A 13,531-nucleotide genomic window follows, 5' to 3' on the forward strand; every position below is an offset into this window, starting at 1 on the left:
TGCTCTGCGCGATTATTTCATTTTTATTTCTAAGGCTTCTAAGATCTCTCCTGGTCGCAGAGTGGACCCGACTCATCTCTTCCACTTTCACCCCCCCCGCCGCCGCCGCCGCCTCCGCCTCATCTCTCTTCATGTATAGTGGAATGGTCGTTCAAACGCATGGCTGTACATATAACCGTTAACAAGCGAGATGTGGCTGAGGATATATAATTATTTTTATACGCAGGCAGAGTTGAGGACAAGCACGCTGGATGTTTACATGCGAGCAACGAACATGCCCTCAAATATACAGGCACATGAGTCAAGATGCCCACATGCAAACACTATATACGGGCATAGCACCGTCTCCTCTCTTTGTCTGAAGTTTCTCTCAGTCCTCCCGCCTCCTCCCTCGCTCCAGCCTTCCCCTCCGCTCGCTCAGATTGACAGCTCGGGCAAAAAGGAGAGAGAGGGAGAGAGAGGAAGGAGGCCCTGAATAAATGAACAGGCAAATAAGTGAGCACAGGACAGGTAATGGAACTCAGAAAGCAGGGTGGGAACGGAACAGTAAAGCCTAGTGATGTAAAGAGCAGTCAATAATTGAGTAGGCGATTCATTATTCATGCGAGCTCTCCGAGAATCTGGACGGGGTGGGGGGGTGTAGCTCGACCAGAGCTCAGTTTGGGACCATGGTATTTGGGAGGTTTCGGGACGGGCGGGCGTTGTGTGTAGGTGCAGGATGCACTGAGAGAAGAACGTTTGCCTCAGGAGTAGAGATGATGGGTGGACATGTCTGCAGGCGAGAGGCTGCGGGGGGGTCAGGAGGTCACAGTCAGGAGGTTGATTAAGTTCAATTTTACAACAATGTCAGGTTGACGCTGGCTGGAAAGTGATTGACACGTCACTGAGAAGGCCTGTCACTCTACAGAGGAGTCTTTTCCGCCCTGAAATGACCCGCTCATAACGAGTCTGAACCCTTTTTGCAAAAGAAAATCAATTTTTTTTTAAAAAGAACAATAAAGAGAACAGAGGAGAGTCGGGCGTGACCCAAAAAGACCTGAGGATAATTACAGCGGTCAATCCAGACGGAGCCAAACAGAGCGATGACGCCAACGCTATAGAAGCAGCACCACGAGCCTCCAATTAACAAGCACCTGTGGTCAGAATAGACGTGTCCTTTATCCCCCCACCCCGGCACTTCACAGATCATATTGTAAAGTGAACAGAATCTGTGAAGTTTCACGCTGCACAACACATAGATATTCAGTTCTTCATACTTGAGTAGCTAGAGCGATAAAATGTTGCTTTACTGGAGCAATTATTTAATAATATTAAATATGTCCCCAAATATATCAGTGAGGGTAGGTTAAGTATCAAAAACACTTGTATTGTCAACAGCACCAAACACTATGGCCTCTAAAATGATCATAAAATTGAATCAACATGTCTTAATCTTCAAGAAGGAATAATTTCTTACAGTATTGTTGTGTTGGACTGAGCTCGGTGTTCCTAATAAACTGCCAACTGAGCGTGGTTCGACCTTGGCAGTTCCCTGGAACCGAGTGGACTCGTGTTGACCTGGAAAACGAAAGTGGCATCTTTCAAATCCGTTTGTGTTGAGCAAACATGTGCGGCCACTCAAAGGCCTTCCTCTATTCTTAAGACGCGCTGTGAAAAGAATGCGAACAGACTCATTTTTCCCTTTGAGCAGATCAAATAAGGTACAACAATAAAAAAAATATTCTCTGTATTTCTAAAGAGTCGCGCTTCAACTTTATATTTCCACATGCAACCCGGAGCACACGCAACTAATAATTAAATTGATTATAGCGAGTTGACTTGTGTTTCGTGGCTTTTTCCCTCTCGGTACAAACTGTATTAAATACAGTGATTGATACGAGAAGAAAACAGAGAAGTGATTACACAAAGTAAATAAGATATCAGAGCCATTTGGAAACAGTGACACGAGGTCCCGTGTTTGTAGATCACTCAGAAACATCCTCCATCCTGTTCACAGCTAATCCCCAAAATACACTTCCTGAAAGCGGCGGGTGCGTTGCCCCTGTCTGACCACACAACAGCATCACATTGTCATGCTGTGTTTTTCACAACAGTGTCTGTCATCCTGTCAGATAATTGCTTTTTTTGTGTGTTTTTTGGATGATGAGTCGATAGCAGCGCCGGTTTTGAATTGAAGTACTTTTTTCCAGAAACTTGATATTGTTTTTTTGAAAAAGTAAAAAAGAACTGTTGCCTTTTCTCAGATCAGGTCCATCCCAGCTGATGGTTTACTTTTCATATCAGTGTACAGCCTTGTTTGATGTTCTTTCCATTTCATATTGAACAGTTAGCACAGAGGCTGGTGTGTGTGTGTGTGTGTGTGTGTGTGTGTGTGTGTGTGTGTGTGTGTGTGTGTGTGTGTGTGTGTGTGTGTGTGTGTGTGTGTGTGTGTGTGTGTGTGTGTGTGTGTGTGTGTGATCTTTTGGTATCTCTTGTGTTTCCACTTTGCCGGCTTTGATAGCACGATGTCTTGGGCGGAGAGGGACTGGGGCTTTACAGCACGAGCTGATTCTTCTTCTGTTTTTTTATTTTTTATGTCCGTTTGAAAAGTTGTAGCTGTAGATGTGTGAGATGTCTTTTTGAGTGAACATTGTTTGAAAACATTGTAAAAGCCCAGTTTGGAATGTGATGCATTGCACCACACTTGAGCCGTTTAACTGTGCGGTGATCCTGTTGCACAAGGACATGTGGTTTTTGAAGACACATGCAGAGTGCTGGTTAGAGGACAATTTAGCATCTGCAACGAGGTGAAGCTGATCAAACTTTCACTTTTTGCATTGTGCTGTAGTAGCAATGCTCTTTATATGGAATGGCTGCAAAGATTAGTGCATGTACTAGATGAAAAACTATTTCAATAATCAATAAATACTTATTGAAATAGCAAAAACAGGCAAATGTTTGCTGGACCCAGCTGCCTTTCTTAATCTAATGATAAGAAACTTGATGCATATTGGGTTTTGAACTGTTCATTAGTGAAAGCATTGACAGGCCTTAACTTTGGTGTCTGGGAAATGGCATTATTTACTATAAAGACAAAAAACAAAGAGATTAATCAATAATTGAAATGTTTATTAGTTCTGGCTTTAGTCTATATGGTTTGAAATAATTTTTACATTAGAACCAAATAGCAGTTTGATCTTTTCTTTTAATCAAAAATAATTATAGTCAAGAACTATAATACCTGCATAATGCTGTTTCTTTTTCCGTGTGTCCTCAAGGGCTAATTAGTTGCTGAGGGTGCAGAGCTAATTATTTAGCTGTTGGGGATCATGTATGTCACCAGGTGCATTAAGACAAAGCCATTGTTTTGTTTTTTTATTCTATAAATTTCTAAATGCAAAGTCTGACCAAATAAAGTGTTATGATATGATGTTATTTCAGATGTGCTGTGCAATAAACAATAAGTAGCTGAGCGATTAACATGAAATCTGACACGGAGGAGCTAGCATGCCAACATCAGATGCTGCCTCTTGTTGGTTGTTGAGCTGTAAGGTTACACTCTTCTCTTCTTGTCATCCATTTTAACAAAATGCTGATTTCTTTCCCTCCTGCCTTCACTCACACTTATAAACCACATTCACCATCTACCTCTCTTCATTTTCTTCTCCGTTTCTTCCCTCTCACTCATTCCCGTGTCCACAGGGGAGCGCCAGGAGTGGATGGAAACTCTTCAGTCGGCCACGCAACCCCCTGCCTCCGGCTCCCAGAAGCCCTCCGACAGCCTCCTCTACCCCTCCTCCACAAACAAGCGAGGCTTGCTGGAGCTCCGCGGTTACAAAGGCAGAGTGCTGGTGTCCCTGGCGGGGAGTAAAGTCAGGCTCTGCAAAACAGAACAGGTACATCCAACACCGCTGGGACTTCCTCTCTACAGGATGACAGCTTCCTGTTTGAAACGGGGAAGATAATAATCACAGTGTATTTGAAGCAAGATGAGGTGGCGACGGAGGGGTTCATGAAAGAGACGGAGATGTTCATGAATGCGTAATGCGAAAAAGTAAATATAGGTCTAGATGAGTGAAAATGCATCAGGGGTTTACTGAGTGACAATATTCTCTGTTTTCGGTGGGTGAAACCAGATGGTAACCAACTTATTCACGCAACTTTATTAACCAGATATGCAAGCGCCCACATAAAGGTCCAGAACATGTTGGAAGTAGCAGTTTAATGAATATTTAGTTAGTTGGCAATAGTCAATAATAGTTCAACTTCTTCACTGCAATATTTAAATGATAGATTTTGCTGTTTTACTTTCCTCTCGTGCATAATATAGTTTTTATATGTAAAAGGTCTTTAAATTCATCATTTGCATAATGCACGCGCCAAACCGCTAGTGTGACACGCCCCCTAACAAAGCCAGGTAAAGCATTGCCTACAAGATCTGTAAGTGGTTGACCAATCACAACAGAGTGGACCAGCTGGCCAATCACAGCAGACTGGGCTTCCTAGGGAGGGGGGTGGGGGCTTAAAGAGACAGGAGCTGAAACCAGGTGTTTCAGACAGAGGCTGAAAAGAGGAGCTGCAGCAGTGGACAGGATGGGGAAAGTGAATATCGGTGTTTAATATCAATTTTCTGTCTGAACCCGATTGAGCCTAACCTGAAGCTAACAGGCATTTTGTTTTTTGTTTCCAAACCCGACCTGAGCCCGATTACAGATACGTAATGTGTAAAAAGTCCAGTCGATCCGTGAGCCAACGTGACAGAACCCGAGCCAAAAAACCTTTGGGTCCCGACAGACACTCCCGTCCCTTTACAGCAAATACATGGTGGAAATAATAATTGCCTTTAACGGTTCTAAACCAGGAGTCTTCAATATCTCATCCAGCAAATGTGTTCAGGACTTTTACTGTTGTTGTGCTGCAGTCACTGTCTGCCTCTGGTTTCCCAGTTTAAATGTGTCTCATTGTACCGAGATAACTTTGAGCATCTCCATTTAATTTCAAGCTATCTGGAGCTTTAACATCCGTCCTCACATGACAGACATGAGTGACAGGATGATGGCTTTTTGAAGTGTAGGTATATTAAAGGGAAAGGTTTTTTTTTTATGCTGGAGATAGGTTGTAATAGCACAGGCGGTAATGTAATTATTTTTTTATTGTTTTTCTGAAAGTAGAGTCTCCTCTTTGTGTTCACTAATTCCTTTTGATTGACACCTCTGCAGTTATTACAATACCTGGAAAAACTGCAGAGACGGAGCTTGAAGTGAGAGGGAGAAAAGAGAGTGTTGCTCGGTTTGTGTGTGTTTCCTGCTGATATTCACACAGCTTAAATACGAATATCTGTATATATACACATGTGTATAGGACAACTATTGATGGCTTTGATGGTTTTGTTGTTATACAGTGGCCGGAAGGTGTAGTTTTTTTTAATCGTCCATCCCTCCGCCCCTTGAACACTTTGAACACGATATCTCAAGAACGCCTTCAGAGAATTTCTTCAAATTTGGTACAGACGTTCACTTGGACTCAAGAATGATTGGAATCTGGCTGTTAAGGTCACGGCGACCTCGCAAAACCCTTTATCGCCTTGAACGCATTGTCTGAATCACACCTCGAGGGAAACCTTTCAATTTTGGTACAAATATTTTCTTGACTCACAAAGTAACTGATGCATTTTAGGGGTCAAAGGTCACGGTGGCCTCACAAAACAAGTTTTTATTTCCTTTAGAGAATTACTTCAAATGTTCCCCAGTTGCCAGTAGAGAATTAACTGATTAGATGTCACTGTTTAAAGGTAAAAAGGTCACAGCGACTTCATATGAGACGGAAACTACACTGATTGGCAGAGACGTACAACCACGGGGCGGTAATTCTAGTTTTTTGGGATTTGAGCTGAATCCAACAATTGTCCTTGTGCAACTGTAGTTTCGTCCGACTGACAATGAGCTGTCAGTAGCAGACGTGTGTCACCATGTTGTTAATATGTGAGAGTCCTCCAAAATGCGGCGCCTCAGCCCGTTCACATATCTTTGCAAATACTCTGAAAAGCAAGCGAGGGGAAAAAGACAATTAGTTTCCAAGAGAGAAAAGAGAAATTCGTTCTATTCAAAGATGACAGATGCACTGACTTCAGTTTGTCAAGGTCAGAAATATAGTCGGAACAAAAATGTTTACCAGTGTTCCTCACACTTTGTGGGAGAGTGGAAAGGGGGGGGGGGGGGGGGGGGGGGCGCTAACGTGCAATTTATGGCATTTTTCATTTATTTAAACTCATCATCACTGAATCTTTTAATTTAATTTAACGAGTGAATACATTACAGCACGAGAGGACCAGTTTGTTCTTGGAATAAAATAAATCCTATGTTTTTGTGTTCGATTATATTTTAGCATATTTTTCCCCTTCTGTTAAATTTGCACAAAACTTTTTAAGTATTCACAAACATATTTCTTTTGTCCGACCGTACCAAGTGATTTCAGTGGAATATTTATGCAGCAGCTTTTTTGGACTTTTAATTAAGTTGTTTCGTGTTTGTGTTTTTCAGGGTTTAAGGTATTTATTCCATTATAATGAGCTGCCTTTGGTGGGAAGCATATTGGTGTGACTGGGACCTCCTGAAACTTTAATGGACCCCCCCCCTTTCTGCGTTTCTGGATGTGGTCTGAAAGAGCTTGTGGGTTTTAAATCCTCCGCTTCTCCTCCAGCAAATATCGACGGCACCGCATTTGACCTAAAAAACGTCCCTGAAATGTGGCTTTAATTTCCATTACCTCTAAACCACTGAAGCTGTTCAGTGGCATAATGACTTTAATGTACCCGCTTGTCTAAGTTTCTAGAAAAACAGTCAATATGTGGGGTTTTAAAGTCAGGAGGAGGAAGATGGATACTGTAATACCAGTAGTATTTTAGTATTAGCCATTGATTTACTGCTAAACTATTAACATGCTTGGTTGTGGCGTCTTTTGCTTCAGATTTTCTATTTGTCAAGTGACCCAATGGCCCAAAATGTCTTTTCAGTGGCCTCCCTTGGATTATTCTTACACTCTTTGTCATAACTAAGAGTTTATTCTTTGTTTAATGGACGTCCAGTCCCTCTGATTGTCCCCGCTCATGCTCAGAGACTCTACCTGTGTCTGCGATTGAAAGATCCATAATAGCAGCGATACTATTTCTACTATTTGTCTCTAGCAGTGCCCCCGCACGTATTTGTGTGCATATTTGATAATGCCGCGCGCATCCAACTCATTTCCATCCCTCCTCGGCTCTCATTTCGTTTCGCTCGCTCCTGTAGTTTTGTTGTTTGCCTTTCATTATTTTCTTCATTAAGGTGAACAAACATCTTTGTTGGAATTCTCTTTTGGTTACCACTGCATGTCAGCACATTTCCACTTCCTTGATCTGAGACAGCGGGAGGAACGATGGAGAGAATCGTAGGGAGAGAACTAATTAATTGTATTATTTCAGTTTACAAGCCAAATCCCCGGCATAAATGCAGCGGCGACGACAGACAGATGGCAAACGGGGGGTGGGGGGGAACAAAGAGGAGAGGAAGAGGGGGATGGGGGGGGAGCCGTTCGGAGCAGGGGTCGCATGAGTGAGAAATGAGCGTTGGTAGTTTATAAGAAAAGGAGAGTGATGGAGAGCAGGAGGGAGGTAGACCGTTGCCCCGTTCAAGTTCAGCGGAGTGGAGTATTTAATCTAACATGATGAACGAGCTATTGGAGACATCATCCTGCTGGCTCCTCCCTCGCCCCCCCCATCCCCGTCTCTCACGGACCGCAAGCCCCGTGATGGAGCTGTGTTTAAGGTCATTTAAACACTAAGGTAAAGAAAGTCAGACGGTGCACAAAGTGTGTCACGTTCACTGGGAGAAGGATCCCCCCCCCCCCCCCCCCGCCGACACGGGCTGCATAGGCAGATCCTGACAACCAGAGCAACTTGTTTCACGTCTTATCATCTCGTACATCACAGGTGTTATCTGGTTTGTCTTCACCGCAGCGGCTGATTGATTGTTTGTTGGACGATCATACTTCTTGCTGTCATCTCGTATGTAAAGCGCGTTCCCACAAGCTCGGCTGAGCCCGGTTTGCACAGAGAATTCCTGGCTCCTGATTGGCTGAACAAAGAAAAAAATGCCTGCCAGATTCTTTGTTTTTTCTTTCTCCCTCCTACTTGGCAAAAGTTGCACATACAGTCGAGCCTTCTCTGGTGGAAAAGGTATTCTGAGTCTACAATAACAGCGAGACTGAGGATTTAATTAATCTCTGCTTTAATTGAATCTCCGTCTCATTTGCTCCTCTCAAGATCTTCTTTGTAACAATTATCGCCATCCCAGGACTGCGAGGCCATTTTTGTAGGATTTGCGACGCGAGAGACCCCCCCCCCCCCTCTTGTAATGAGTTTCGATTCTGTGTGCATACCTGACGCAGCTCAAAGAGCAAATTTAGAATACTGTCAATTCAAATTTGATATGTGCTGAGTGCAATTTACACCTATTGTATTGTCTTTTGCTTTCTTTTTTGCTATTTGGGTGCAGTACACTAAGCTGTAAACTCGCTCATATTAGCTTCAGCTTGTTAGCAAGTTGATGCCAATATTAAGGATTTAAAAAACATCTGGTACCGATATATTGGCTAATGTATATACTCATAAAATTAGAAATGATTCATTATCAAACACTTCATAACAAAGAAATGTAATTTTACATTTTTGCATTATAAACATCTTTGTAAAGACTGTATTGATCATTAGAAAATATATCTTATTACGAATGTATCTAAAAGACAAATCGTGTAAAATCTGAATTAATTCATCTATTATATTAGATAGTTTTTATCAGAAGAGATCCAGGTTGGCGCTGCTACTCTGCTCTTTACCAACTCAGCTTACAGTGGCGCAGCAGTTGGGCTCATAAAGCCTTTACAGCCGTGTTCCACATGCACAGTAAAGTTTTATGAAATATTTTTGAACGAATGTGACTGACAGACCAATGAAGTGACTTCCACCGGCTGCTGGCTGCTTTTTAGGACCTCTCTTTTGATTCAGTACATGATTTTTAGACATTCTTTCAGGATGTGTATTTTCATCCCTAAAAATATTTAATTGAGTGTGAATAGATTTCTGCTCAGGTTCACTATGAGCGCATTCATCGCTCGCCTACTTGCTGTTTCTCTCTTTTGCCTCCACGATATTTATTTGTGCGTTTCCCTGCATCCCTCTAATCCACGCTCATTGTCCGCAGGGCCTCTCTCTCCTTGGCCTCTCCGTCTCGCTGCCTGATGTTCAAAATAATCAAAAGTCTTTTGTCTGCTTTTGAGTGTCTGCTCTTTTCAAACCCCCTCTACCCCTCCGCGAGAGACGGTCTTAACCTGCATGCTTTTAGAGCAGCTTAAGTGGTTGAGTGGACGCCGAGTCGTAGTTACAGAGGCAGGGGCCGCCTCTGCTTGTCTGTGCTTCTTTTAGCGCCAACTCGGCACTCCGGAGCGACTGACTCACACAACAAGAGGTGGGGAAGCGTTGAATAGAAATTATAATTGGATGCCTGAATACTCCGAGCGGGGCCTTTGCTGACCACTTACCAGGTTAAGGTTATTTATTTTAGTTGTGTGAGAGAAATTCTTTTATCTCTTTTATAATTTTTGCAGGAATTCAGTGTGTTTCCTTGACTGTTGCAGTTCTTTGAGATGCTTTATTTATGTTGTGTGGTTTGTGGGCAAAAAGTAGCCAAGAGCCGAAAAAAAAAGAAAAAGGAATCACGCAGACGTACGGACATTCGCCTGAGGGCCCTCTCCCCTCCCCCCTCCCCTGTAAGTGCCATTATTGCCACCTAACCCTTCGGCTGTTGTAATTGGGCGAGTTATTTTTACCTCTAACGCCGTTTTCCATCCTTCCTTCCCACCATCCTTGGTGAATTAATTGGAGAGGGCAGGAGGCCACGGCACATATTGGGCGGGTAACGAGTGTTGAGGGCTGGACGGCCGCTAACACCCGGCCCTCTAATTGGCTGCCTGAGAGGGATGAGGGTCATTAGGTATAGGTGACTGCTTTGCCCTCTCGGCGCAGTCACACACCCGCGTTTCAGACAGGCGGGAGTGCTCATGCATTGCGTGTGCGGGTGCCGGCGCTCTCCTCCGCCGTACATCTTCCCCCTGTTTTATACATGTAAACCATTTGTCCTTCTCTGTGTCTGGATTAGCGCCACGTGTTGCCTCGCGATCTTTTGGCCGAACCGAGCGGTCGGCGAGGGCGAGCCGCTCTCATTATGCCGTCACGTGTCTTCAAAACTTGGTAGAACTCAAAAGAGTAACGAGGGTACAAAGTTGTACTTGATAGGACGGAGATGCCCTTGTGTCAAAACTTTTTAGCTCAATTAAGCCTCGGCCATAGTGAATTCAATTGTCTCACCCGCATCCTCTTCCTCTTATCCTCTATCTTTATCTCTCTGCTGCCAGCCTCCTCTTCCTCCTCGCTAAGTGTCTTAATTGCTCATAACGCTTCACAGAATCACTCCGCACCAGTTGCATATTTCTATTCCGCTCACTCCGCCTCGGTGTCATTGTGCAGAAATGAGAATCGTTTAGTTTCCCACCACACTCCGAATTAGTCTAATTGGGGCTAATGATGGTCAAATTAGGATTTTGACGGCTCCAATTGAGTCCCTCTGGTTGGAAAAGTTTAAGTGACTTCCTCCTCGTGTAGTAATCTGCAAAATCTGGACGCTCCCGAGAAGTTTGTTGCCAATTAGCTGAAGGTTTCTGCACGAGATTGTGGCAGCACTCCTGCCCTCATTTCTTTGCACTGACCATGCATTTCTCGCCCCCCACCCAAAAAAAAAAAAAAAAAACCGTGTCTCATCAGTTAAGATGGTGTAGATTCATTATCTTCTCTTTGTTTGTGTAATTAGTGCAAATTGTTCTGCTGGTAGAGAACAGTTGGTGCAGGAAACACACGTGTTTCATAGCTGGCACAGCACGGTGGCGTTTACCGCTCATCGCTCAAGACTGTGTTTTGTGATTCACTGAGCACTGGCACAGATCCTGTTTTATTCTGGCTCACACACACACACACACACACACACACACACACACACACACACACACACACACACACACACACACACTCTCACTTTCTCTAAACTGCTCAGCTGACCCCTCACCCGTCTCACCCACTCTCAGGGAGGATTACCAAGACCTCCTCTCACTTATACTTTCTCCCTCATTCCCCTTCCTTTGTGCTCCTGCTGTCTTCCTCTCCCCCATCTTTTTGACTCATGCTTTTTTTTGGCTTTGTCTCCGCGCCTCAGTAATGGACTAAAATGTGTCTTTTTCGGTATTGTAATGTCGAAAAGCATAGAGCTGCGGGCTACAGAAAATGGCCCAAAATGCTGTGAGTGTGGCGGGGGAGGGAGGGGTGTGGAGTTACGGTGGAGCTCATGAAAACATTGCCTCTGCATCTAACCCCTATTTCTGAAATGGGCCTTCGGAAAATAAAAAAAATGGAGGCTGAATGCTCGGCTTGGTTTGGATTCTCCAGATGCACCTTTGCCCCCTGTGCAGAGCTTTACACTTACACACACACACACACACACACACACACACACACACACACACACACACACACAGGCACACACACACTGGTTTGTGCTGCCATCCCTATTAAGTCTGTGCATTGACTTCCATTCTTTGTGGACTAACTACACCTTATCCCAATTCATGCCTAACACACACACACACTCTCTCTCTCTCTCTCTCTCTCTCTCTCTCTCTCTCTCTCTCTCTCTCTCCCCGTCTCCGCAGGCGTCTCTTTAACACACACATGCGCGTCACACACTGACCAGGTCTGTGCGTCATCGGCGGGACGGGTGAAAAAGCCGACGACCACCGAGTGTGTTATTGGTCTGTCACAAGCTATTTCCAGCAGCCCTCTCTTGCATGTCCGACTCTATATGCGGTTCCATCTCCTAAAAAAAAAAAATCAAGGGAAACAGTCCACAGGAGCGGCCGACACTGAGAATGTCCCTGTAGCGATGTCAGGCCTTCTTTAGTGTTTGTTGGTTTTTTATTTTGCCAAATGACATTCAAGCCCCATGTGAGAAGCGGGTTTTGACTCTAACGAGGTGACCTGTTGATCCCTGCTTATTAGGGAGGATTGTAATTTGGCCAGAAAGGGCTTGAGATGGCCCCTAACATTTGCAGGGGGCCTCGGGAAAACATTTTCTTTTTCTTTTTGAAGGGTTTTGAATAGTTTTGAGATTCATTTTGCCTGACAGTGACTAATTGTTGATTTCTACCCTTGTTACCCTTGTTTGTGTTTGTTTTGACAAGATAATTCAAAAGAGGCCTTTAACATTTCACACCAAACTTGGTGTGATCCTCACTTGGGAGGTTATCTCCAGATGATTAACTCCTAGAGGCGATTGGTCAAAGGTCACGGTTGATTAATTTTGATCAGAAAAACATTATTTTCCAAGACATCTCTGTAAATAACTGGGCTAGAGAGACAATCTAGAGCTTATAGTCATCTGAAAATTATTCTTATTATTATTATTATGACAAGTGGCGTCATGACGATCTATTCTCCATCCCTGAACCTGTGTTCCTCAGATAGTGGTCTATTCACTATGGTGGAAGGGCAAAGTCAAAACCACTAAAGCTTTCACCGCTAGTTTCTTTTAACCCCAACTAGCATTTCTATGATTATTATCCGTTCTTGTTCTGGTCCATTAACTCTGTAAAATGGCCTTGGGTACCTTGAAAGAACTTATTATTATTACCTTATTTCTTTATCTTTGTGTGTTTGTTTATCTGTTAGTTAGCAAATTAACACAAAAGCTACAGGACAAATTACCTGAAAATATAATGGAAGGAGGTGGTGTGGCAGATTTCACTTTCTTTTGACATTGCGAGAGAAAGCTTAGTTTTTCAACACTTTTGTCGTGTTGTTTATTTCGTTATAATCCTTAAGTCTTTGTTTTCTGTGTGTGTGTGCATTTAGAATCTGGATCTAGTGAATCTAAATGTGGTTTCTTTAAAAAAAAAATGTAGAATACATTATTTTTATTTAGAAGAAGATACAAAAAAGTCAGAAAATGCAAATCTTTGGGGGCTTTCTGCATCTATAGGACTATAGATCTAAAGCTTATATAGATCTATATACTGTTTGATAGGAATTATGTCCTCATGATATCAGCAAAGAATTGTCATGTAGTTTAGTAATGCGTTAACGTTTGCAACCAATAACATCAGAGACACCATCTACATCTTGTTTAACCAATAATTATGAAATGGCATCATTACAATATAAAGACAGTCAGCATAGCCTGATCGGGGGGGAATGTAAAGCATTGATTTAATGGCTCTCATTCTCTCTGTGTTGTTCCAGGACTACAGAGCGGGACTGGCTATCGCTCAGGTGGAACTCACTGCTGCCAATATTCGAGACATGGACCGCAGAGGCTTTGAGATCAACACGCCCTTCAAGAACTTCTGGTAAGTGTGCACCCCCCCCCCCCCCCCCCCCCCAACGTGTGTATGTGCTCGCTGCACAGTGTTTCAATCA

The 13,531-nt window shown here is 43.4% G+C and overlaps 1 protein-coding gene across 3 annotated transcripts in view; it reads left to right on the plus strand.

Annotated features, from left to right (window-relative positions):
* zmp:0000000660 (arf-GAP with Rho-GAP domain, ANK repeat and PH domain-containing protein 2) overlaps nt 1-13,531 on the plus strand; it is a 105,553-nt gene that overhangs the window by 27,950 nt on the left and 64,072 nt on the right. For all 3 annotated transcript variants that reach the window (XM_034569154.1, XM_034569152.1, XM_034569153.1), the window contains 2 exons: nt 3,682-3,875; nt 13,355-13,461. In XM_034569154.1, the coding sequence (XP_034425045.1) occupies nt 3,682-3,875; nt 13,355-13,461 (301 nt within the window). The remainder of the gene's footprint in view (nt 1-3,681; nt 3,876-13,354; nt 13,462-13,531) is intronic.

This window comes from Hippoglossus hippoglossus, chromosome 18 (assembly GCF_009819705.1).
Source record: "Hippoglossus hippoglossus isolate fHipHip1 chromosome 18, fHipHip1.pri, whole genome shotgun sequence".
NCBI classification, from domain to species: Eukaryota; Metazoa; Chordata; class Actinopteri; order Pleuronectiformes; family Pleuronectidae; genus Hippoglossus; species Hippoglossus hippoglossus.